The sequence below is a fragment of the Toxotes jaculatrix genome, chromosome 2, assembly GCF_017976425.1.
Source record: "Toxotes jaculatrix isolate fToxJac2 chromosome 2, fToxJac2.pri, whole genome shotgun sequence".
NCBI classification, from domain to species: domain Eukaryota; kingdom Metazoa; phylum Chordata; class Actinopteri; family Toxotidae; genus Toxotes; species Toxotes jaculatrix.
The window spans coordinates 16,366,923-16,393,352 of record NC_054395.1 but is presented as its reverse complement, the minus strand read 5'-3'; the positions used below and the strand labels follow the sequence as shown (position 1 = coordinate 16,393,352).

Sequence of the window (26,430 nt, the reverse complement as noted above, 5' to 3'; positions counted from 1 at the left end):
CAGTTTTATTTTTCATAACTCTTGTGCCGCAACCTGCCCCATTCTGTCGGGTTTCAAGCTACAGAGCCTGTTTTCGATAGCATATTAAACAGATTCTAATAATTCTTACGGCAGTAGCAGATTTTTCTCCCCACGCGTTTTGAGCAAAAACGTTTTTAGGGCATAATTCTACTGTGTGGGGAATTGGCAAATTGGCTCCGTCCCCATCTCCCAGCATGCACCACCAGCATATGCATGTAGAAACAGCACCCTGACTCAGGGTGGTGGCTAGGTTGGAAAAGTGTGGGAGTCGTCCGGGACGCCACTATCATAGACTGCATAAGACACAGAGCTATCTTATCTCCGAGCACACTCGATTCCGCCACGTGAATCACGTGATGTGATTCACATGACAAACCGAACCAATCAAGTGATTCATATGACGTTCGAAGCACTCACCTGCTTCGAACATCACACAAGTGCTTCAGACGTGTGTGACCAAACCACACCTCGTCACAGTGGTTCAATACAACTGCCTTATGAGCTACTGCGCATGTGTCGGAGCCACGAGCGTTAGAGAACCTTCGTTTGGGACGACTCCCACACTCTTCCAACCTAACCACCACCCTGAGTCAGGGTGCCGTTTCTACATGCATATGCTGGTGGTGCATGCTGGGAGATGGGGACGGCGCCAATTTGCCAATTCCCCACTCAGTAATATGATAATAGAAAACAGCTTAGCGGCGCAGATGATTTTTTTTTTTCACGTGGTTGTGGCGCCCCCGTGTGATGCCGCCCCGGGCAGCTGTCCGGTTTCCCCGTGCCAAAAACCGCCACTGCTAGAGCCAATCAGCTCCCGGTATTTGTTCCCCCGCCTCCAGCCGCCGGGCGGGCAGCACCTGAGGGCTCAGGTCAGTCCTCTGCTGCTCCTTCCCCATCACTTCAGCATTTACAGCAAGCGACGATGCAGCGAGGCCTGGCTCACCTGAGCCACATCTTACTGTGGATTCTTTTTGCACAAACCTCTGCGGATTTGCCCATGTGCAAAGAGGTGAGGCGATTCTTGTTGTTTTCATTGCTACATTATTAACAATAACACAGTCAAAGCTTAAACTACTAACAGGTGCCAGCTGTTTCTGTCACATGCATACAAAGGTTTCACCTGGTAAACTGCTTTAAAAACTGAACAATGATCTTGCTTTGAGGTGCAGGGAGATGTGAGACATTTTGGAGGAAAGTTTAACCTGCTGTGCCATGTCAATGTTGTCTACCTGAAGGCCTGAATAATATTTGCCTGAAAAGATTCTGTGCATTTCAAATGATAGCTGACCTAAAGCCTCTTAAACAGCTTCACCCCATTATTGTCAATGCAAGGAAATCTGTTCAAGGTCTGTGTTTTTAGTTTGCATCGCCCTAGAACTGACTGTAATTACAAATGAAGAAAAATGTACATTTTCCGAAGGGAGTTTTGAATTGGCACATTACAACAGTGTGTGTGTGTTTTTTTTTTTTTAGTGGCAATAGTGAAACACTTTGGCCTCCTTAACATATTGTGTGTGGGAAATGAGCATATATTTACTTTGCAAGAGTCTGAATTACATTAGTCATTCACTTGTACTTGCCTCAGTGTTGTTACAGTTATCAGACACTTGTTTTACTAGATCTTCCATATGCATCTCCTGAGCTCTCCTCTCACTTCTGTATCTGGTTTCAGTTTGCATAATAACAGTACTGTTTGATAATACGCAAAACGTTTCAAAGTGTGTAGTACCAGAGACCTGTAGGCTTTTATTTTAAGTTTTGTGAGCTAATGAAAGCAGATTTAAGCAAGGTAGGCCCCTGATAGCAGCTACTTTTTTTCCAGGTGAGTTTGTTTCCATGCCAGTTCAGTGACCATGAGACACAGCGGTCACAATGTCCCGTTGCCTTGGTTTCCTTGTGTTTGCTTAAAGGAGGCAATTAGGCTACAGCACATCTCCAGCTTGATGCATTTTTACATCAGATCCTCCCACCCAAACCCATGTTCATCTGATACCTCAACCACAGCTAATGTAGCAGCTCTAATCAAAAACACAGACCCAGAGGAGTGCTGCTGCTGCTGCTGCTGCTGTGTTTCTGTTAAATATTAATCGCATGAGGCTGTGTGTGGGCTTGGATTAGTGCTTATAGACCTGCCTTAGAACATTACAGCTGTCTGTCGACCAGTGACCAAATCTTAAGATTACACTGTGTGTATGCCTTGTTTCAGAAGGTGTCAGATCAACAAGATAACCTTTAACATTATGCCACATCCCAAATAACATCATTACAGGTGGGGTAGTGTTTGTCAGTCACCCACTGTAAGTATCTCCAAAAGGCGTCAAAGCATGACAAACACATCACAAGCTTTGCACCTGAGCCCCTGCTGTCTCCAAAGTTCTGTGAAAACACTGAAATTAAATGTTTACAAAAGGATTGGATGAATCACCATTTCTCTCCTCTCCTTGGCCAAGTAAATAAACCCTGAAGGTGCAGAGTTGCAGCACATCCTTGATGAGTGAGATTAAAACAACAGTTGAGACGGCCTCCCGGGCAAATATTAGCCTAGACTTTTATTTGTAAAAGAGGCTGGTCTAGTTCTGAAACCAAAAAAAAAAAAAAGAAACAAAAGAAAATTCCAGAGGAATAAAGCAATCTGATGACCTGTTCTTACTACTAACCTCATTTCCCTCTCATCTGCATGTTGGTTTGCATCGTTTATAGAGCTGCAACAATTATCCAATAAATTAACAAGTCAATTATTAGAAAATTAACCAGCAACAGTTTGACGTTAGAGTAAGTCTTTTTCTGATTCAAGCTTGTCAGATGTGAGAATTTCATGCTTTTTTTTGTCTTACATGGCAGCAAACGAAATATTTTGATGTTTTGGACAGTTGGTTGGACAAAACAAGACATTTGAAAGCGTTAAAACAGTTGATTCATCAGATAATCAGATTATTTGTGGATTGCTTCATACTGGGCATAGAGTCCTCTGTTATGCGGTTGTGTGAAACTCACACCTGTCTTATGCCCCTGCAGTCAGATTATCACTTTGAGTACACAGAGTGTGACGTACTCGGGTCACGATGGAGAGTGGCGGTTCCCAACAAAGCCGACACATGCACAGGTCTTCCAGATCCAGTCAAAGGGACTCAGTGCAGTAAGTTTCCTGCCCTCACATGTTATTTTATACATTTTTCTCCAAACCTTCAATCTATATTACAGCTTTAATGTGTGAATAATAAACTGAATCTGCTGTGCACCTCTCCATGAAGCTTCTACTCTCTGTTTTTGTCCTTCCCTGGTCTTTTCCTCTCATAGGCTTCTCCTGTAGTGAGGGGGAGTTCCTTGACATGCAGTCGCAGCAGTGCCAGAGGTGTGCTGCCGGCACCTACTCTCTGGGCACTGGCGTGGCCTTTGATGAGTGGGACAGCCTACCGACAGGCTTTGTCACCCATGGGGTCACAACAAATGGCGGGGATGGAAAGACAGACTGCTCCAAGTTAGTAGATACTAACTTTCTTTTGTCTTGACTTAGTTGACCGATTGTTGCTGCAGATGTTTCTTGATTTCTCATCAAACTGTCTCTGCTGCTTAGCTCAACATGGACACCAAAGGGTGATTACATAGCCTCAAACACGGATGAGTGCACTGCAATGATGTCCTATGCCGTGACCCTGAAGAAACCTGGAATCGTGTCCTTTGAGTATTTCTACCCTGACAGCAGTATCTACTTTGAGTTCTTTGTAAGTGTTTTAAATTGATGTTGACAAAGATGGCTGTTTTGAGGGGGGAATATTTGGTGACCTCTTTCTCTTCTCTCCCCCTCCTTTAGGTTCAGAATGACCAGTGTCAGTCTACAGACTCTGAGAGCCGGTGGATGAAAATCTCAGAGAGCCGCTGGAGTAAATACATGGTTTGTCCAAGAGTAGCTTTAACACTACATCACACCTGCTGGTGTCAACATGTTGTCTCTGCTCCCCTCTATCTCTTCTGTTCCTCTTTCATTTTTCAAACTGACTCTGTGCAGGTTGAGCTCAACAAAGGCAATAATGTGCTGTACTGGAGAACCACTGCGTACACTCTGCAGGGAAGCGCTGTCAAACCTGTGCTGTTAAGAAACATTGCCATCTCAGGTAGATTAACACCTGTATAGTGTCGTGTGCAGCAGTTCTAAACATTGCTCCACTCTTCGCCTCCTTTTCTTTTTTGTTAATGATTACAAGTTGATGGTTTTCTTCCAGGGGTGGCCTACACATCAGAGTGTTTCCACTGTAAACCTGGCACCCACAGTGCAAAACCAGGATCTGCCCGCTGTGCCCCCTGCCCTGCTGATACCTTCTCCACTAAGGGTGCCACTGTTTGCCATCAGTGTGAAAAAGACAAATATGCAGGTGTCCATGTTTGCAAAGAAAGTCATATCACTTGCGTGTTCTTTAACTTGGCATCATTTTTTCATCTACTGTTACAGAATGTATACGGCTTGTCTTATCACCGGATCTTAATGTGAGCTGTGTGTTTCCCCTCCGGCTCTTTCTCCTGGCTTGGTCTCTGTTTTTTCAGAGGCTGGCTCAGGGAGCTGCAAACCGAGACCTGCGTGTACAAACAGCGACTACTTCTACACACACACTCCCTGTGACTTTGAGGGAAAGGTAATGTAGACATGACACATGGAGGTAGGTTCTGTAGAGGTGAACACAGGGAGAGATTTCCCTTTCAGAATCCAGCAAGCTACAACCATCTGCTGTAACTATTGGGTTTCCTTAAATATAAATTGTCTGGGCTGACTGTGTGTGTCACATGGCCGCTGGTGGCGCCTTTCATTTATTCATGTCTGGCTTGTTGTGTGTCTCAGACCCAGCTCATGTACAAGTGGATTGAACCTAAGATCTGCAATGAGACCATTGAAGGAGCGGTGAAGCTTCCTGCTTCAGGGGAGAAGCAAACCTGTCCACCATGTAACCCCGGTTTCTTTGTCACCAACTCCTCCAACTGTGAACCCTGTGCCAGTGGTTTCCACTCAAACGGAACAGGTGCAGAATCAGTTTATTAGAACTGAATAATCAACATAGCCATGTAAAGCCAGCAGATAGATAGATAGATAGATAGATAGACGCTAAAACCTATATGTTTATACTGACACAATAACTCAGTATTCACTCGCAGCCTGTGCCAAGTGCCCTGTTGGCACGGAGCCCGTGGTGGGATTCGAGTACAAATGGTGGAACAAGATGCCGAGCAACATGAAGAGCTCCATCTTCAGACGGGAGTTCACCGGCTCTGACCACAGAACAGGTAAGAGACGTAATATTAGGTCGAAAGGCGTAGGTGATGGCAGATATCATAGCAACTCACTATAATAACCTCATAATGATCTCCAAGTACTGCTGAAAGAAAATAATCACTGTCAAAAAATATTCTTAGGTTCCTCTTAAAACAGGAAAGGGCTAGAATTATTAAAACAGGTGAGGATTGAAGCATAGCACAACATTTACACGGAGGAACCATTATTTTCAGAGAATTACTCCACAGTACAGCATCAGCATTTGACAAAATAACCTTAACTAAAGGTCCTGTGGTGCAAAACGTGGTAAGCAGAGCTTGAGTTAAGATTATTTTGACAAATTATTGTCTCCAAGGTCAAGGACTTGCATGTAGTATACATTTATACAATTTATAAGTACACAATCTGTGTGTGTGTTGTTGTTGTTTGGACAGCATGTAGGAATGTATTAGTGTTTTTTTTGTGATCACAGCATGGGAGGTGGGTGGAGAGTATGTTTACACCACCCCTGGGGATCAGGACACAGACTATATGATGCTCACGCTCAACGTCCCTGGATACAGGTGAAGTCAAACATTTGTCTTGGAGGAATTACACATGAAACTCAATAAACAGTATGTTTTCACTGTATCGCAGTGTTTTAAAATAGAAATGAAATGTCATGTGTCTCCACAGGCTGCCTCAGTCACTGGCCAAAGACAGTGAGAGGACTGAACTATCTCGCATCACCTTTGTCTTTGAGACCACGTGTACAGCTGACTGCAAATTTTACTTCCTAGCTGTGAGTGACAGTAGTACATTTTGTCACATGTACGGCTCAGGTGACGATGAAGAACTTAAGCCTAACGTGAGTGTGAATACATCTGAGGTGAATGTATTTCTATGCAGGGTTATAACCAGTGGAATAACGACGTGGTGGAGCAGTGGAAAGGCAGCAACAGCAAACAGTCATACTCCTACCTGATCCAGAAGAACAGCACAGTCAGCTTCACTTGGACATTTCAACGAACAGAGGCATTTAACACGGTGAGAAACAACAACACATCCCAGATATCAGCGCTGATCTGCGATCTTCAGACTTTTTATAAATAAGCGTTCATTGGCTTTTCAGGAGAAATGAAAACAAATAAACAAGATGTAAAACCCAAAAGATAAACAAGAACCAAAAAAATAATAGCACAGACTAAACAATATGACAAACTATTTTTTTTAAGTTAAAGTTTACCTAGTTGCAGTCAGTTGAATTTCTGAATTCCCTCTTTTTGTCTTAGTACTTAGTTCTTTGGTTCATCGGAGAGAAAACTTGCAGATGATCACTGGTGGACTTTATGGTAAATGTAAAACTATTAAGAAGCCATGATAACAGTAATGTTCTTAAACGTCAGAAAGAATTCTCATTATCTGGTGTATATTTATTTACAAAGAAAGGCTGTTTAGTGGAGTGTTTTTGCACTGATAGAAGACGATGGGTTTGTCCCCCAAATGTTGCACTGAACTCTAGAGGGCAGTCTGGAGCCATTTATCTGCTTAAAAACCTGACCTTTGTACTAAATGAACACTGAGTATGAAATATAGTGTTGTGGAAGAAATACTCAGATTTTTTTTACTGAAGTGCATTCATGCATTTAAAGCTTTTTTTTAAAGTTATTTAAACAACAAGTACAAAAGTATTAGCATCAAAATATACTTAAAGTACCACAAGTAAATAAATAGAGCGCGGTAATAAGAACAGTATTTGCCTCTGGGGTGTTGTGGAGTGGATACAGAAAGTGGAAATACTCAAATCAAGTAGAAGAACTTCAAAATTGTACTTGAGTACACTAATTCATTAAATGTATTTAGTTACTTTCCACTTAAATATATTTAGACTTACAGAATGCCCTTTATGCAGAACAGGCAACCACACTGTCACTCAGCTGGTGAATGATACTTAATATTTCTCTTCCCTCAGGAGAGGAAATACAGCGGTGATGTTGCAAAGATCTACTCCATCCACATTACCAATGTGGTCGGCGGTGTAGCCTCGCAGTGTCGCCGTTGTGCCCTGAGCTCTGCTAAGGCCAACTCCGCCTGTGTTCCCTGTCCACTGGGACACTACATGGCCAGTGGGACGGGAGTGTGTAAGAGATGCCCGCCAAACACTTTCATCAGGGCCGAGCAGCCTGTCGGAGAGGCTGCTTGTGTTCAGTGTGGTCCAAACACAAATAGAAACAAGGTAAGAAAAAAAAATCCTGTCCACTAAAAAAGCCTAAATATAAAGATATTACTAAATCTGTCAGTGCTTAAATGAATCTTGGACTGATAAGGACAGAGAGGTCATATCCTCAGGGCAGTTTTTGGGTATTTTATGGGGTTAGAGGGTTTTTAGAGGGTATTAATGACATGAGCACTTAAAGTAATAATGAAATTATCACGTTAAATGAAATTACGTTAAACGTGATTTAGTATTTGTTTCCTTTTAAAAACCGTCACTAAGGGGAAAATATTTACAGACTACATAACTGCACAGATTAATGAAGAAAAGACATTTTTCGTTTTTATTTAAAAGTTGTTTTAAAATAGAATTTTACAAACTGTTTGTGTCTAGGCAAAATACAGTTGCAAGACTTCCCATTAACTAACTTGTTATGAAAAGCAATTTCTTTTTTTTTTACCCAAAAGAGAGAAAGTCCTTCCATATTTGATTTTTAATTGTTTACAGTGCTTTTTACTTCTTTTGTGCCTTTTTAAAAGAGGTTTTATTTAAATTTCCCAAATATATATGGTTCCACATCACAAGTCTTCACACATAAACAAACCCACCATCCTTAAAAAAACAAACAAAAAACTTTTCAGAATAAGATGTTTGAATGCCTCTTATGTTTTAGTTAGTATAAATCACCTGTCTTATTTGGGTTTCCACATTAATCCACCCACTGCAAACAGTATATCTGCTGACTTCCTGCCTCATCCTCCAGGCTTACTCAGCTTGTCTCAGCGACTGTACGTTGGACGTGCGGACGAGAGGAGGAGCTCTGCTGCACTATGATTTCTCTCCTCTGGCCAACGTCACCGGCTTCCACAGCAGCCCCCGCTTCACCAACAAAGGCCTGAAATATTTCCATCGCTTTAATGTGGGTCTGTGTGGGAAAGAGGTGAGAAATCTGTGATCCTGTTGTTTTTCTTTTTTGTAAAATTTAGTTAGACATGCACTTTAAACCGCCACCTTTCTCTTACAGGGCCGTGTGCCAGCTACCTGTGTGGACAATGTAACAGAGAGTAGGAGAGAGGTCAAAGGTTACATATGCCAGTCCACTGTGGTCCCCTCTGAAATCAGGAGTCAGAGCATGGTGTCCTCCCAGCCTTTCCTTATCGGTGACACACTCATTGGTATGGACTGAATGTTGCAGCCAACTGTTGCTGTAAATGAGAGGATGTGTTTGTAAGATTCTTTTCAAAACCAGATTTAGTCATTTGCCGGCAAAATATTAATTAATGCCAGTACACACTGGCAACGCCCTCAGCTTTGTCTGCAAGTCCACACACATAATTGGTCTGTTGCATCAGGATTTTCCACTTTTCTGTTTCTCAGCGTAAGTGTGTGTCAGTGCTCCCAAAAAAAGCAGCAATTTTACTGCATTTTGTTGCTGGATTTTCACACAAGTCTTAAACTTAAATATTAGTTAAGGATGTCTTTCCCAAACTTTTAACTCGGAGTGTAGCTTATGTAGTCATGGGCAGAGAAAAAAATCAGGAGCTTTAATTCCTCTTCCTGTTTTTACTACCACCAGTAGTGCCTCAGCAACTATTTCTTAGCATTTTATCTTTTGGGATACAGGCACATGCCTAATTGCAACTGAATTATACATTATTTAAATTCATTTTTCTGTGTCCCTGGTTCCCAAACTCAGGTTTGAGACATCCCCAAGGTGTCACACACCGTATCTATGGGTTTGTAGAATTTTTACCAGGCTGCTAAAATGTGTTTATTTTTAATACTTTTGTCTCATCATTTCCAACTGTTTTGTGCTCTTTTACATAGTTTTTCATTGGGGTATTAAAACTATTTGGATGAAATAGTCTAAAACTTGCTCACAGACAAATACAGCCTTTAATGAGGCATCAAAGTATACATTGCTTTGTGGGGTTGCTACAGAACGAGGTTGGGAGCCAGTGGTTTACATGACATTTAACAGATGACAGAATATGTTACCGGTACATGTTGTAATTCCGAAGGTGTGACCACTGAGACGTCGCTGAATAGCATCTCTTCACCAAAACAGTTGTTCCCCTCTGCGCCTGGCCTGCCAGATGTCATATTCTACTACAAGTAAATAAGATTGCACTTTATTCTATATAATTCATCCAATGTGATGCTTTCAAATACACATTTTTAATAGTAAAATTTTGATACTGGACATTTTAGCATTTGTTAAACAACATAATGTAACAGAGAAAAAAGTTTAAAATATATCACATGATGGAAGGTAAGACTTTTACATTCATCATGTTTGTGATGTTTCCAGGTCCAGTGAGACAACTCAGGCTTGTAAACAAGGCAGGTCAGCCACCATCAGACTGAGATGCAATCCCTCAGTGACTGCTAAAGACCACATCATGCTGCCAAGGTATGTGATACCATAACCAAATTCAGCTTTTCACCTGACAAGTCATCCTGACAAAATTTGATTTGACACATACACTGTATTTTAACGGCCGTATTTGGCACTAACACATCACACATTGAGCTCTCTGAGGCTGAACTGTGGACAAAGTGGTTCCTCTGAGATCAGTTTTGCCACATAAAGCTTGTAAACATCTCTCTTACCTTGTTTTCCTCCACAGTAACTGTTCAGAGGGGACTTGTGATGGTTGTACTTTCCACTTTCTGTGGCAAAGCCAGCATGCGTGTCCACTCTGCACCAAAAACCACTACAGAGAGATTGTCAGCGCTTGTATCCAGGGAATACAGGTAGAGCTGCAACAGCATGCATGTACTGACAAAAATCACTTAACCTCCTCAACCCCACGAATCTATGTCAGATCAGTCACAAAGTCAAGCTGTGAGGAAAGAAATAGATTCTAAAAATATCAATTCCAATTTGGTAATTACCAATAAAATGAGACACAAGATGGTTAGAATTTTCTGTGTTTTGTGAAACAAAAGAAAATATTCACTTAAAGGAATAAGATTAATTAAGATTAAGAGATACTTTATTAATGCCCGTGGGGAAATTCGTTTGTAGCAGCAGTCACAAGGAGCACTAAATATACTCTATAAAGGAAAAATAAACTTGGAAAAGAAATACAATATATACAGTCCAACATGTTGAGAATTTTTGTTTCAGAGAACCACCTATGTGTGGCAGCAGCCGTTGCAGTGTTATGGCGGAGTGTCCCTACCAGCGCAAAAAGTTAGCGCTTGTGTGACTCTGGATTTCTGGCTCAAGTTTGGTGTTTCCACGGGAACGATAGCTGCTGTGCTACTCATCAGTATCAGCTGCTATTTCTGGAAGAAGACACGCAAGTGAGACTACTGAGCTTCACATTTCCTTTGGTGTTTGCTGAAGCACTGATATGTAATAGTAGTAGTATAAAGTTAAAGCTAAAACTTAAATGAATAGTATGAAAAAAAATCTGAATTACATTTTCATATTCTTGTCATCCTCCATCTGCAGGTTGCAGTATAAATACTCCAAGCTGATGATGAGCTCTGGGGGTAAAGAGTGTGAGCTGCCCACTGCAGACAGCTGTGCAATAATGGAGGGAGAAGATGCAGAGGACGACCTCATGGACCTCACCAAGAAATCCTTCTTCACCAAAATTAAGTCATTCTCACGAGAGGTCAGTAACCGCTCCATTCAAACACACACACGCACATACACTTTCAGTGTAAGGCTTCTTTTCTTGCTTCATGTTATCAACAATGTGTTTTCAGAGGACATCAGATGGATTTGACTCAGTTCCACTTAAGTCATCATCTTCACGCCACCAAAGAGAGGAAGAAGACTCCGATGATGCTTAAATCAGAGGATGAAGAGATCTTTCAACCAAAGTGCAGAGGGAGTGTTAAATTCTAGATGGTTTGACAGCTCAGCTCCAACGGAGTCATAGAGAACAGAGATGGGCTGTGAATGAATTTTATTTATTATAAAAGATATAGGCTTACTGTGGGAGTTTTAGAGCGGCAGTTTTATTTTGCATTAATTTGTCTTATGTTAGTTTTTCCAAACCTAATACTGAAATACAAAGTCTCCATATTGGGGATATTCTGTATTTTCAAATCTCATGGTGTATTTCAAAAAGATCTAGGACCAAAACTGTGGATAGAGTCACACTTTTTGTAGATATGTGCGGCTGTGTACATTTTACATAACTGTTACTATGTATTTCATTTTTTCCACTTTTTTGTCTTTCTTTTCTTGTTTTATTAGACCAACATTTCTAGTTCAGCCTTGAATTATGTTTGCTTGGCTTTTGATAATCTTTTGTTTTTACTGTGAAGTAAAGATTTTCTACACTGAAAAAGCAACCAGTGTACATCTCTAGGAATTAAGAATGACCTTTAATGCTGCCTTCAGGTGCTCCTTGTAAGATCAGAACACAAAAAATTATATCACTTCACATTACGTATGTTATATAATAATTTTATGCTACTACTTTATTTGTTTAAATGTGTTTTCATAAGCTTTTGATTGAAAAATGCCTCTAACTCAAACGTTTTTGTGGTTGTTGGTTTCCCTAAATTCTATTAACTATGCATGACTACCCATGAAGAAACAGTCATATACATGATAAAAACGAAAACACATGATCAGAATTATTAATCAAAAATGTATTCATTGGACCATGAGGCTTTTCTGCAATTTTCCACAGCACATTTTAAATATCACCTTTTGGTCATATGAGTACAAGCAGTGGTGGAATGTAGCTAAGAAAATGTACTCATATTTAATATATTTTACTTTATTTCTTTTCTTTATCTTTTGGTACTGTTAGTACAAACTTCACCACAAACTACACCCTCCAAGATGATCATACAGTTGAATAAGCACCTCTGAAATACTTTCAAGAAAAATTGAGCATTGTGACATTTGTGAAGGAAGACTGCGTTAGTTTTAGCCAGCTGTACCTAATAAAATGCCAACTGAGTGGGAATGTAGTGGAGAAAAAAGTACAATATCTGTCTCCAAACAGAAGTGGAAGTATAAAGTAGCCCAATATGGAAATACTTAAGTAAGTATAGTTATCTTAAACTGGTATTTAAATGCAGTACTTGAGTAAATGTATTTACTGACCACCACCACGGAGTGAGTTTTATGACTCAAAATTTTGACTATTGTGTGGAGAAGGTGTGGTTTTTAAATTTCTCCCTCGACTTGAAAGCAACACGGGTTTCAGTTTCTGTCGGCTCGGAAGGTCCCAACTTTTGTGATCTCGCGAGACTTTCCGTCTTGTTGCAAGCTTTTGCACGGCTGCAAGCGGAGTGAAATCTCGGAGGTGTCTGAAAGCGAGCAACGGAGAGAGGAGCGAACGGCGTGAAGGTCTAAAAACGTGCACGTAGCAGACGGTGATTCTGCATTATTTAGCAGGACGGTAGCCACTTTACTTTAGAGCACATAAAGTTCTCTAACGGCGAGAAACATTTCATTTAGCTCCTCTTTTCGTAACTTGGGGAAAGTTGGACTGAAGCTCGAGGGACCCACCTCAGCGAGCGCAGAAAGTGCAGTCGGTGGTCGGCGGTTGCTTCTGCAGGAATGTCGCAGAAAGAGAGACCCGTGTTTTATCGACAGGAGGTCAACAAGACGATATGGGAAGTCCCGGAGCGGTACCAAAGCCTGTCCCCGGTTGGCTCTGGCGCCTACGGATCCGTGTGGTAAATCACTTTCTTCCCGTTAAGTTTGTGTACGTGTGTTGTAGCCTGGCCACCTAACTTAACCTCCATTCATTTAGACGAGGCCTGCGCTGCAGATGCTAAAGTTAGGTTAGCTCGTCCCGATTGTTGGCTAGCAAGGTGGAGCCACGACGCGTCTTTCAACAAGAAAACTTATCTATCGCGCATTATCCACTTGTAAAACCTGTAATAAGCCTCTCTAACTTCTAATGTATTTGCTCAAGCCGCACTACAGGAAACACTCACTTACAGAAACCTTTAACTGTTGACAAAGTATGTCAGTCTTCATCTGATTAGTGGGCATGTTACAATCACAAAACTTAATCATCAGTCAGCTTCCTCACACACTAAATCTGCACGTAGTATTTCCAGGGGTTAGTTGAATGTCATCTAATTTACATTATCACTGTAAACTCCCAGAAGGTGATGTAATCCTTATTATATATATTACTATTGTTGGCTGACGCTCTTGTGTTTTGGAAGAATCTCGAAACAAATATTAGGGACATGTTTTTGACTCACCACCGGCTGTAGTGACTGTCCATAACCTTTTGATATAAACTATATATCTTTTATATGCAGTCTATGCTTGCGAACTTGATGTTAAGGATGTGAGTAGGGCTGCAACTAACAATAATTTTCATGGTCGATTAACTTGCAGATAATTTAATCATATAGTTTCACAGAGTTAAAGGTGATGTTGTGAAATGTCTTGTTTTGTTCGACCAAAAGTTCAAAACCCCTAAATATACAGTTTACAATGAGATATAACTTCTTTTCAGTCTTTTGCTTGGAAAATGACAATTAATTGCTTTTCAAAATACTTTCCAGGTATCTCTCTGTTGACTGACTAATTGTTTCAGTTCAATATTTCAATTATACAATATCTATTTATATTTCTTACATATAAACAGATATTGTTACAGATAGTGTTGCTGCTAACAGTTATTTCCCTTATCAGATAATTTGCATATTATATATTTTTTTTCAATTTATTGTTATAATAGTTAAAAAATGCCCATTGCAACATATCAGATATATAGGTCATGTCTTCAAATGGCTTGTTTTGTCCAATGAACAGTTCAAAACCCAAAGATATTCTCAATGATATAAAACAGAGAAACTAGGGAATGTTTGACGCTTTTTATTTAAAAATCATTCAAATAATTCAGCGATTTTTGAGTTTCCATTTGTTTATTTTTTGTCAATTGACTAGCTGATTTACTGACCAGTTGTTTCTGGCCAAGTCTCAGTCATTATTAGTAATATTGATAAGATGGCCAAGAAGACAACAGATTATTACTTTCATTAATAAGAGTAGTTTAATAAATTTAGATTTATGATGACATGGTTGGATGAGATTCATTCATTGTAAACAGTTTTATTATTGTCATTTGTTAAGGAAAAATGATTTAGTCTCTTAAATGTGAGGATTTCTGTTTATTTAAGTGAAAACTTTTCTGATGTTTTATAGACTAAATAATAAAGCTATTAATTGTAACAATATTTCACAGGTTAATTAGTGATGAAAATCATCATTGTAAGTGTGTATGACCTAACTGCAGTGCAACAGGAAGACCAGGAAGGACAAATTTCCTGATCATACAGGTCACATACGATGTGTAGTCTCGTCAGTTTATCAAAACCAAGTGCTAATCAAATCATTTTGAAAACTGCTCATCTTCTAAGAAACTCTGCAATGAACGTTTTCATTAATGATAATCAAATCTGCAGCACAAGCGTTTGCATTTACAGTGGGGATAAGGTCATGTTGGTTGATTTGTGCTACTTATTAGAGGACCTTGGTGGTAAGATGGAGTTCCTTAATGCAGCTTGGTGGCAAAAGGATAAGCTTTCGCAGGATGGACCCTTAGCTTTGGTGTGTTGCTTTAATAAGTTGTGCTGTTACTATCTAGGACATAACATTGTCAGCAGTACACTTGATTTAGAGGGCAGATGTTTGTTTTGCACATGGAAGCGAACAGCTGTGCTGTTGCTGGGCAATAGGATAATCTGTTGCTGGTCAGATTACTCACTGCCCACCAGTGTGATTGTTTGTTTGTTTTTTTCAAACAGCACGCCTGGCTTGTGTTGCCAGTGTTTACATGGTGGACTCTGCCCTGAGTTTTCTGTGAATCTCTGACCAGTTATTTTATACTGGAACTGCAATGTCTTAATTGGTTTTGTTGTTTTCAGAAATAGAAATATATATTAGCATTATTGAATGGACTGCATTTATAGATTGCTTTTATCTAAAGTGTCTTTTAATTTATCTCTCAAACTGGTGGCAGCAAGCTGCCCTGCAAGACCTATCCACTAGGAGCAATATGGGGTTCACCGTCACTGACGTGGAATGAGAGGAGTCGGGGATTGAACTGTAGACGCTGTGATTAATGGACGACCTGCTTTACCTACTTAACCACATTCATTCATATGAATTTCTATTTAGTTATCAAAGTAGAAAAGGTGTGGCACCATCAAAGCAGTCAATGGTTATGCAACTTCATATTTTTATTTCAGTTTAATTGCTCACGTATTTTGGCCTAAGGCCTTAGGAAGGTCCTTTTTCTACTTTGATAACTGACTTACATTTTTGAGGTTGAGCATCCAGTTTCTCCCTCTGGAATGCACATTTGCTGTCTTCTTCTTCTTCTTTTCTTTTTTTTTTTTTTTGAATAGTCCTTTTTTATCATTTGGTTGTTGTAGAATTGTCGTCCCTAAACATCTTTCTTCTGCATGTTTTAATAGCTTGAGACATGCGCACATTTGTATTAAGTCATCCTAAAAATCCCCAATCCCAGGGGACCTCTGGTCTCTGAGTCCCGGCAGCTCTCACAGGTTGCTGTCTGCTGGTATTGACTATGGTTGGGTGAGCTGAGCAGGAGGAAGTGTTGGGTTTGGGTCAGAGACAGTCAGCCTTCGAAGTGTGGGACAGCTCCCATTGCGCTGAGAGATGACATTTTCTGCTGATGTCGCCCTTTTTCCTCAGCCTTCAGCAGCTCTTACTTCACCTAATTTGGTTTTGAGAGCAAACTCAGCCCATTCTGAGCCAATTGAAAAAGTTTTTCTCATCTACCCTAAAAAATGACCAGCTGGCTTTTCTAAAGTTCATTTCTGGTTTAAAGTGTTCAGTACAAGTTTGTCAGGTTTGATTCTTTAAATCAGTACATGCTGACACTATTTGTGTCAGCATGTACTGAGTTTTAAGCTTATATGTTGTGTGCTTTTTTTTTTGTTTCAACAGTTCTGCTAATGATATGAAAAGCTGTTTGAAGGTCGCTGTGAAGAAGCTCTCTCGGCCGTTTCAGTCCATCATCCATGCCAAGAGAACATACAGAGAGCTGCGGTTGCTGAAGCACATGAAACATGAAAATGTGAGTCAACTTGTTTCTCTTCCTTTTGTTTTGTCTGGTGGTAAACAGGCATAAAAACAATGTTTCTTGTGTGTGGTTATGCACTGCCTCCCAAAGGGTTCACCTAAAAAAAAAAATCTGTGGCTTAATTAAGATTTTAGTTGCTGCTCATTGTTTTTTGTGTTTTTAACTTGACAGTGGTTTTCATATTTTTGCAGGTGATTGGTCTCCTAGATGTCTTTACCCCAGCTACTTCTCTGAAGGAATTCACTGATGTGTAAGTCAACTGCGTTTATTTAAAATGCCTACCTTGATCCCTAGTCCCACCCCCCCCCCCCCCCCCCCCCCGAGCACTCTGGGTCAGGTTGTCACCTCAGCAACACTTGCATAATTTAACAAGAGTGTTCAACAAACTGCAGCCTTTAGTTTCTCAGCAGCAGACAATCCCATCTTTGGCTGGGAAACACCTGGAGGCAGGCCAGCAGGCTAAACACAGTGGAACATTTCTTAGACTGTCCACTCTGTTAGTTATTCATTCTCAGGCTGCTAGAAGAGTTATTTCACCACCAACTTCCTTCCCTGTGTTTCCTGGTTTTTGGCTTTGTGATACACATTGTTGCTGCTCTGCTGCTGGCAAACAGGTAGTTCTTATTTGTTGATGTTGAAAGTTGTTAGAAATGGGAAGTGGACAGTTAGACAGTGACTCACTTCTCCGACGTTCAAGCTGCCTCCCCTGTTGTGTGTGGAATATCAGATTCTTCCCCTTCTCTGTGAGTAGTTTGTCTCAAAATCACATTGTGACGGATTTCAGTCGACACCCGACACAAGAATTTGCCTGAGCTGAAGTGGAGTCAGATTTGTTTTCCTCATGCATTTTTGGTTTCATACTTTATATTTTCCTGTATGGAAAATTTTTCCTCCCCTTTGACTCATCCTAACTATTTTGGAGCAGTGGGCTGTGCTGCACCCATGGACTTGCTTTGTATCTCAAGCCATGGCCAACAGCATTGGCAGCATTACTTCTAATACCTAACATGCATGTCATTTAGTGTGGGAGGTAACCCACATAAACATTTAGTTTTGATGCTAGACAACGGCACTCCCTGGTTTTTAACTGTGGGGTGTTGCAAGAACTGCTAAACTGAAAATGATGTACGTTTTTAGCTTAGTCATACAAATGCAGAGGAGCATATATGGCAGCTATTTGGTATGTCATCTAAAATAAGAGCAGCCTGAACAGTCTGTCTGTCTGTCTGTCTGTCTGTCTGTCTGTCTGTCTGTCTGTCTCTCTCTCTCTCTCTCTCTCTCTCTCTCTCTCTCTCTCTCTCTCTCTCTCTCTCATGCACTATGTCTACATGACCTTTTCATATCTTACATGAAAACTGAACTGCAGTAAGAATTGATATCTTTGTGAATTAGTAGGTAGGTCAAACTTTGTGTACAGGCCTTTAGAGGGTGCCACTGCACGTTATTTAAAAAAAAGTGGTGTACAGCCTTTTGTGGCTCCAGAGCTGTGTGTAGTTGGATTAATTCCCCCCATCTCATCTTGTGGGTAGAGACTCAAGAATACATTAGCCATACCAGCATAATACACCTGAATCTCTGACCAAACTGGCTGTGGTCAGGTTGCATTATGGGCAATGTAGGAGCCAGGATTTGATAAGGAAAGAGCGTGGAATAAAAAAAGACAACAACTCAGGTTCTACTGCACCTATTTTGATGTTTTTTTTAAAAATAAACTCTCCATAAAAAGTGAGACAGTTTTACAGGAGAACAATTCTATATTGAAGGAGTGCTCTTTGAATGTGCTGCACTATTGCAGAACGGTGACACATCCTTTACTGGAACTTTTCCTCACACACTTTTATTAGCAGTTTGCTGTTGAAATGGAGTGTTGTCCTCGCAAGATGCCCCACCCTTCTCCTTGATTAGCAAAATGTCAGTCATGGAGGCCTGAAGGCAATTAAAGGTCACTCATGTAGACTGTGTGTGTGTAGACTGAGGTGTCCTGAGGGAAAGAAAAAGAGGAGAGAGAGAGAAGAGGTGGGTGGTGCAGAAGCAGAAACTCATGATGTGAAGCTTCTCTTTCACTATACAGGAGAATAAATGCTGTGTCACAGGCTGTCAGAAGGAAATATGGCTCTTTTTATCTGCACATCTGCTGGAACATTGGAAATGTTCTGCATGGAGTGTGATATCCAGGAAAAATCTCAGATATGCAGATGCTGTAAATGTGCCCCCCCCCCCAGCTCTAAAAATACAGACTGAGTCACAACGCTGCAGTAAGGCTCCTCACAGCTCCCGCCATGCTCCTGTTTCTATAGGAGGGAGGAAAACAGAGGTCACTATTTATATCCCTTTTTTCCAAGGCGGGTGAACTTTGGACAGTGTCTGTGTCCCTGTGTGTGCTGCTGAGAACAAGTTCAAGTGTAACCAGGTGCTATTTTAAAGCCTCGCTCTCTGTGCTGTGTGAGAATAGAAGAGTATTCATGAAATGGGTATTTGTTGAGCAGCAGACTGACGAAGCAGCACATGGCTCTGTGTGTTTTGGCTGCAAAACAGCCACTGTAGCATCCTGCCCTTCCCTCCTTCCATTAGTGCAGTTTGGGCATTTTAAACAGCTCTGGGTTTAGATTTGAATGATGCACTGATGTGGTCCCATTAAGCCCATTTATCTTGGTGTGTTGTTAAATGACATTCCATTTGTGAAGGGCTTGGCCTTTCAGTGCCTCTGCAGAGAAGCGAGAGTGAAAAGAAGTAGCAGCTAAACCGGTTTAAGGTCACGTAACCATATGGAAAGTTAGTTTCAGCCTGTAAACAACAGTGGAAAAATTTGTTGGAAGTGTAAATATATTCATTTATAACCACTTGGCTTTTTTTTGAAGTGAGGAAACGATGATATACCTTCTAATATTTTATCTCTCTAACCTTTGATGACCACCTTTCCTGATTGGCAGGTATCTTGTTACTCACCTAATGGGGGCAGATCTCAACAACATAGTGAAATGTCAGAAGCTCACAGATGACCATGTGCAGTTCCTCATATACCAGATCCTCCGAGGGTTAAAGGTGAGGTTATTAAAGGAATAGTTTGACAGTTTGGGGAAAGTGTTTTTTCATTTTCTTTCTAAGAGTTAGATTAGAAGATTGATACCAATCTAATATCTGCTTAGCTGAGTGTAAAGATTAGAGTCCTGGGCCCTGTTCTTTGTATGTCGATAACCAAGTTATTCAGATTATAATTTTGATGGTTTAACATAAGTTTTTTGGTCCTTTGAAGATGGTTTAAAATTCACCTGGAAATGTCAGAGCAACAAGTCCATAATTTTCAGATAAACATGGCACATTTTCTTAGATTTGTAATAAAAGACTGTTGATATTCTAATAATAAAAATAATATTCTAATAAAACATGCAGATTATTGTAAAATCACTGCTGGGGAATCAACAATTGGAATTTTAAAATCAAGAACTACCCATACTGATTAAAAAATAATAATAAAATAAAAGTTTGTAACTACGTTTGAGAAACGGCTGAGAAGACCACAGAAAGCCACAGTGTTTTTACACTTTTTCTTAGTAATTATCAGCAAGAAAGTGAAGCCTGTTCCACAAAATGTGGAATTATTCTTTTAAGGTGTCCCACTAATGATCAAGGAAGACAATTGAATGATTTTTAGATTGTACTGTAGTGCATCTGACATATTTGCAGTGGTTAATCAATATATCTTTTAAGTGATGTAATTTAATGCACATCTCTCCTCCGTCTCTCTCCAGTATATCCACTCAGCAGACATCATTCATAGAGTAAGTACCACTTTGATTTTTGAATGTCAAACGCCACTTTGTCTTTTGCCCCAAACTGGGCGGTGGTAGTGGGAAAAACACTTTGGTTTTAGTGTTAACAAAGAAGGGACTGATTTGTGTTCGTTCCTGAAAACCAGGAATGTTTCTTTGATTACAGATGTACTGTCTATGCAAAGTTATGCTTATCATCTAAACTTAAATGACACCAATTCACATTTATGGCTTTCCTCCCTTCAGGATTTAAAACCTAGTAATCTGGCAGTGAATGAAGACTGTGAGCTGAAGGTAAGTGAACTGCTTCCTTTCTTTTAAAACATCAGTTTACACTGAATCTGCCCGCAAATATGACTATTTTGTAAATGACTCGTTCTTTTTTTTTTTTTTTTTGCACTTGAACTGTTCTCAGATTTTGGATTTTGGTTTGGCGCGGCACACTGATGATGAGATGACGGGGTATGTGGCCACCCGCTGGTATCGAGCCCCAGAGATCATGCTGAACTGGATGCATTACAACATGACAGGTATAGCCCGACTGACACTGGATATTTGAGGCCCATACCGATATTGAGATTTGTCAGTTTAAAAAAAAAATCAGATAACGATAAATCAGCTGATATTAATGTCCTTTATTCAACCCATGACATAAATAAACATTTTTGTAAGTTTCCTTACATTTTTATTTTTTAAGAAATGTAGTGGGCAGGACATTAAAAAACATTAAAAACAAAAACTGTAGAATGGAGACCCACTTTCAGAACATGTCTTTAGCCTCAGTTTCTTTTCATTTATCAGCTGACATAGTATAGACAGATACAGATATAACTGCAATTAACTAATATTGGCTGACTTATTGTTAAAAAGTTCAGTTGGTCTTCCTCGGTGACTTTCTGCATCTCTACATCATGACACACGTATTGTTTAAAAAACAAATCTTAATGTTTGTGTCCTGCTTTTCTGTGTTTCAGTGGACATTTGGTCAGTGGGTTGTATAATGGCAGAACTCCTCACTGGAAGAACTCTGTTTCCTGGTACTGACCGTATCCTTTTCATTTGAGAGTACAGTATGTACAGAGCTCACATAGCTGGGGAAATTCTGACACAGCGTTTGCATAACAAATCAAACAGGTTAAATGCAAACTTTACTTTGTTGTAGAAGTTCTGATTTACGATGACTTCTGCCAGCACAGTAGCAGAAGCTGTTTTGCCATCCTTCTTTTTTGTTTCCACTTATGAAAACCTGCTGTTCTGCTCTTCTCTTCCAATGCTGCCTGAGGCACCTTTACATTAAAAATGAAACACACATAGTCTCTGTTTCCACACTTCCCTCTGGCTTGACACATACTCTCTGCTGTAATGTTTCTACTGGTGTGCTTCAGCTCTTCCTTCCAGCATGCATTGTTGGCTCAGGTTCATGTTCTGCCTGTGCCACTGCCAGTCTTTGTATGGGCCTATCAATCTGCAGTGTCTGAGCTTAGAATTGTGTTTATCTTCCTCTTCTCCTTCTCGTCTTTTCAGACTAATGGCTGTGCTTGTAAGTAGGTGTACAACTGGGCTGCCTCCACGTCTCTTCTTTTCCTTTTGTAAGCTGTCATTATAAAATTTGTTCTGCTTCCACAGGTTCAAATGCTTCCTCTTCTCTTCTCTGTGTGAAACATAAAGGAAATATAGTGAAATTGAATATCAAACGTGGTTTCTAAGTGATACAATTTTCAAAAGGAGGTCAGATTACAAGTGTTCCCCCGTCCTGCCTCTGGTCTTCCTTTACCGTGTGCTTGTAGACATTGATCAGTTGAAGCTAATCATGCTGCTCGTCGGAACCCCAGGGCCCGAGCTCTTGATGAAAATATCTTCAGAGTCTGTGAGTTCACAAAGTTATGAAAGGTTTTTCTTCTAACCGGTTTTCTGCTCTAAACTTGCTACCTCTGCTCTACAACAATTTGATATAGCTGCTCTCTGAATGACAGCATGTTTTCCATCCTTCAGCTTTGTGGATTTGGGACTTGCTTTCTGCCTCCTTAACTGAATGAACAAAATAGTGTTTGCTGTGAGATTATTGTGACACAGGTGATTGAGTGCTGGCTTTCACTGACTGACTGCACTGCAAAATATTGTGTTGTTGTTTCTTTCCTCTGAATCTGACAACCTGTCCTCTTATCACATTTTGCTTCAAAGCTTGAAGTTTGCTTTTCAACATAACATTGTAGTGCGTCTAGAGTTTAGCCACACAGTGTTAGGTTGAGAAGCACCTTCTTAACCAGCTCTGCTCTGTCGCTGTACTCCCCTTGACACAAGCTTCATAGATATAAACCAGCTTCAGCAGATAATGCGTCTGACAGGAACGCCCCCAGCATCGCTAATAAGCAGGATGCCCAGTCACGAGGTGAGCAGGATCCACAATTGCTTTCTTTAGACCAGACAGCAGACTGGGGCGGGAGGACAGTCAGACAGACTGTAATGCACTCTCCCTTTTTGTTTTTAAAGTGACGCAGCCCTTGGCTCAGAATCCTGTGTTTATGTTGAGTGTCACCTCAAAATGCTGTGATAGTGTTTTATGTGAATCTATATATAGACTATAATAATGATTAATAGCTTATGGTTAACAAATAAAGCAAACAAGGTGTTATTGGCCACACTGATAAGAACACAGGACTTAAAGGACCATTACTCCAGTCAGGTGGGGTGTGAGGAGCAACGCCACTAGCAGGGGTTTAAGCTTTTGGTTTTCCAGTTTTAATCAAAGTGTTTGTGTGGTATGTGACACGCTTGTTGCATGTGATTGTAACGATTGCATCAAGCTGCTTTGAACTTGATGGTAAAGTCATTTCTGTGCTTGTCATTTCACTCAAGTAGTGTTAAGAATTACACACTTACACGAATGCAAAAGCTAGGCTCACTGTGTGTGTTACAGTTACTAACTGCATTTTCTGTGTTAAAGGTTCTTCCTTCTGTGGTTTTGTTGGTTCTGTGTGGCTTTCTGTTTGTGTTGCACATTTCTGGAAACTTTGAGTAATGTTTTGTGTTTAGTTTATTTTTCATTTCATCTGATAGTCTGTCTTTTAATTAAACCTTTCTTTCACACCCAGGGGTTACTTTTCAGGACAATTATGAATGGTCAAATAAATGTCTTTACTTGTTAGGTTGGAGTCCAAGACAAGAGCAGCAGGGTCTTTTCTATTTACAGGATACTTGCCCCCCCCCCAAAGATTTTTATTTTTCAAGAAAGAAAATTTAGTTATTTTATTCAAGATTCAGACTCCAAATATCATGCTTTTAATTGGATATTAAAAATAATATTTCCAGCATTAACACTTTAGAGAGCCTCACCACAGTGTTTTTCCTGCAGCTCCGATTTCAATCACAGTAAGACCTCTTCTTGTTGCTAGGCAACACGTCAGGGTTGTCAATCACTTTTTGCTGCAAGCTACACATAGCTCTCAACAGCAGCTGTGTGTGAGTTTTCCACTGCTTGCGTCTCACTTCAGGCAGTCAGACAGCCCAAACAGATATAAAAACCCACCTGAAACTTCAAGCGCCTCAGAAGTAATTCTCCATAAAACGTTTCTGTTTATGTTGCTTTCATTTTGTGCCATGGGCGGCTACTAACAAGGATAGCTCATCGTCACAGGAGATGCTTGTTTACTGAAAAATGTACACCGAACAGCGTTGTCATGCACGAGGAAACACAACCACCTTTGGGTGCATAGGGACATAAAAATGTGGGTGAAGATTATGGAGGGGAAAAAAAAAGCTTAACTGAGGAGCCTTAAGTATACTGCAGAGGGCTTGAGCTTGGACGTTTATTTTCTTTGTGTAGTATTAATAGTCCATCCAAGGTTATGAGATCCAGTAGAATCACAGCTGCAGATATAAATGTCATAACTGAGCAGTAACGATTTGATGCCTGTGGTTACATTGAGTAGAATCGGTGGTGTGAAATAATATGAGCATTATGAAACAGGTGCTGCTGAATGTGGGCGACGTGTTTCTGCTGGTGAAAGCTGACGTTTGATTTACTGTATGTATTTTCCCAGGCCAGGAACTACATCAGCTCCTTGCCACACATGCCCAAGAGGAACTTTGCTGATGTGTTCATTGGTGCTAATCCACAAGGTAATACTGGAAAAAAAACTCAACATCAGCATTGCTCAACATCTGTTCTGCTGTGTTATGGCACAATGCCTGCTACTTACAGTCAGTTATTTATTTTAAAATTCCTCTTGTCCTTTGTGAGTAGTACTGATTTAAATTCAAAACTTTAGGCCACAACTCTACATGACAGGACACTAAGGCTTCTTAATAGACACTGTTTGATATTTAGTTCTGCTTGCATGCTTTTAAGCTGTGGACCTTTTGGAGAAAATGCTGGTTCTGGACACAGACAAGAGAATAACTGCAGCCGAGGCTCTGGCCCACCCCTACTTCGCTCAGTACCACGATCCAGATGACGAGCCTGAGGCCGAACCCTACGACCAGAGCTTTGAGAGCCGCGAGCTGGAGATTGAAGAGTGGAAACGTATGTCCTCTTACTCTTTAAGGAAAAAAAAAAAAAAAAAAGAACCCTGACGTGTTGAAATTTCATAACATTTTCTCATTTCTTGCAGGATTAACCTACGAGGAGGTGTGTAGTTTTGAGCCGCCTATCTTTGATGAGGATGACATGGAGTAGTGAGACGTGCTGCCCACAACCCTCAACCCCAGCATCCGACAAATTTGTAACAACCTGAAACGCGCATTAGTGTTAAACAGACTTTCAGACACTTCTGTCAGAGTGCCTACCAACCTTTGCCAATCTTTATTAATTGAGAAAAACATTCTCCATAATTAGCCTTTGGAAGGAGATCATTACCAGCGCAGAGAAAGGAAGAGCTTGACCAGTTATCATTATTCTCATTTATGAACCACTAATGTTGATGGTCTAACGCTGGGAAATGTCACTTCTTGCCAATAGCTGAAATAATTTTATATTCTTCAGATATTTTTTTAAATTCAGACTTTGATGACTCATCACTGTGACTCTGAGATGCTGAACCACCTGGACCTATAGCTGTGCTTTTTTTGTGTTTTCAATTTTCTATCCAGTAACTTATGAATAAGCTTTTGTGTCTATCAATCAAAAAAAGGAAAATGCTAGTCTACCACTCACCTTGCCACGCTGTCACACATAGCACCGAGTCAGATGTGTTTGGAACATGATTTTTGATTCAGCTATCGCCATGATTGTTCCTGTATTTGTAGAGATAACTTTGAAGGGTTTCCTTTCTGTGACAGAAGTAGGTTTTATGGAAGTTTTTAGATATGTGACAGATTGAGAATGTGCCTGTTATGTGTAGTCACTGACTTTTTGTGCTGAATTTCAGTCATTTTAATGTTTATTTTGATAGTTTAGATGCCCTGGGAGATATATATATATACATATTTTGGCTACATAGAAAAATCTGAGCCTCTTCTGTTTAAGGACAGTGCTTTTAAACAAGGCACCTAAAATAGGAAAAAATATTCATAGGTACATGCTCTGCTCAAAAATCTGTAAATATCTGTGCCATATTTTTTAAATTTCTGACTTATTGTGGTTATGTTATGAAGCAATCACTTTTAGCATGTAAATCAGTTAAAGACTTTGTGTGTGTCTGCGAGAGTGTGTTGTTGGTTTACAGGAATTTTAAGTGTCATGCTGAAACCTTTAATAGAATTACTGCTTAAATGTGTAAAAGAGGGATTATAGATGTATTTATACTTTGTGGAGGTGGTATTTATAAACAGCAATCGAAAGATCCCTTAAACTATTTTCAGTCCAGCAGAATAACTACTATCTTCAAGTCCTTTGTTTCACAAAATAAAGACTTATTTTTAAGAGAGAATGTTTTGTTAATTGTCTCTACGTGTTTTATGTCCTAATTTCAAAATTAATTTTTTATCATTAAGTATTAATGAATTAATTCATGTGAATTATTTTACCAAGAGGACAATTACTTTTGTGTTTTGAAAATTCATTGTGTCACCTCATTTAATGCGTTTACTGCATATCTTAGTCACAACCAAATTTAAGGGAACCTTGCCCAATAAAAAAAATGTTTTGTTTTGTTTTTTTGCATTTGTCACAAAAATAAAAACATTAGA

General features: G+C 40.0%; 2 protein-coding genes across 3 annotated transcripts; both read left to right on the top strand.

The window, feature by feature from the left end:
- Window positions 1–932: 932 nt before the first annotated feature.
- On the top strand, window positions 933–12,005 carry elapor1 (endosome-lysosome associated apoptosis and autophagy regulator 1). Its single transcript, XM_041057624.1, has 22 exons — window positions 933–1,030; window positions 3,037–3,157; window positions 3,319–3,499; window positions 3,596–3,743; window positions 3,833–3,913; window positions 4,028–4,133; window positions 4,242–4,391; window positions 4,561–4,649; window positions 4,853–5,030; window positions 5,164–5,292; window positions 5,754–5,844; window positions 5,957–6,062; window positions 6,170–6,307; window positions 7,233–7,496; window positions 8,239–8,415; window positions 8,500–8,650; window positions 9,497–9,590; window positions 9,787–9,888; window positions 10,106–10,232; window positions 10,609–10,787; window positions 10,939–11,104; window positions 11,199–12,005. The coding sequence occupies exons 1-22, from the start codon at window positions 944–946 to the stop codon at window positions 11,283–11,285; spliced, it is 2,952 nt and encodes a 983-aa protein (XP_040913558.1). The 5' UTR covers window positions 933–943; the 3' UTR covers window positions 11,286–12,005.
- A 749-nt stretch (window positions 12,006–12,754) lies between these two features.
- Window positions 12,755–26,430, top strand: mapk14a (mitogen-activated protein kinase 14a). 2 transcript variants are annotated; one of them, XM_041048066.1, is made up of 12 exons: window positions 12,755–13,136; window positions 16,399–16,528; window positions 16,726–16,784; window positions 19,465–19,576; window positions 20,284–20,313; window positions 20,551–20,598; window positions 20,720–20,834; window positions 21,279–21,350; window positions 22,614–22,693; window positions 24,345–24,423; window positions 24,653–24,826; window positions 24,915–26,430. In XM_041048066.1, exons 1-12 carry the CDS (start codon window positions 13,018–13,020, stop codon window positions 24,977–24,979), a joined length of 1,083 nt encoding a protein of 360 aa, XP_040904000.1. In that variant the 5' UTR covers window positions 12,755–13,017; the 3' UTR covers window positions 24,980–26,430. The 2 variants fall into 2 exon arrangements, with proteins under 2 accessions (XP_040904000.1, XP_040903991.1); XM_041048057.1 differs by lacking the exon at window positions 22,614–22,693 and adding an exon at window positions 22,092–22,171 and having other exon boundaries at window positions 24,915–26,428.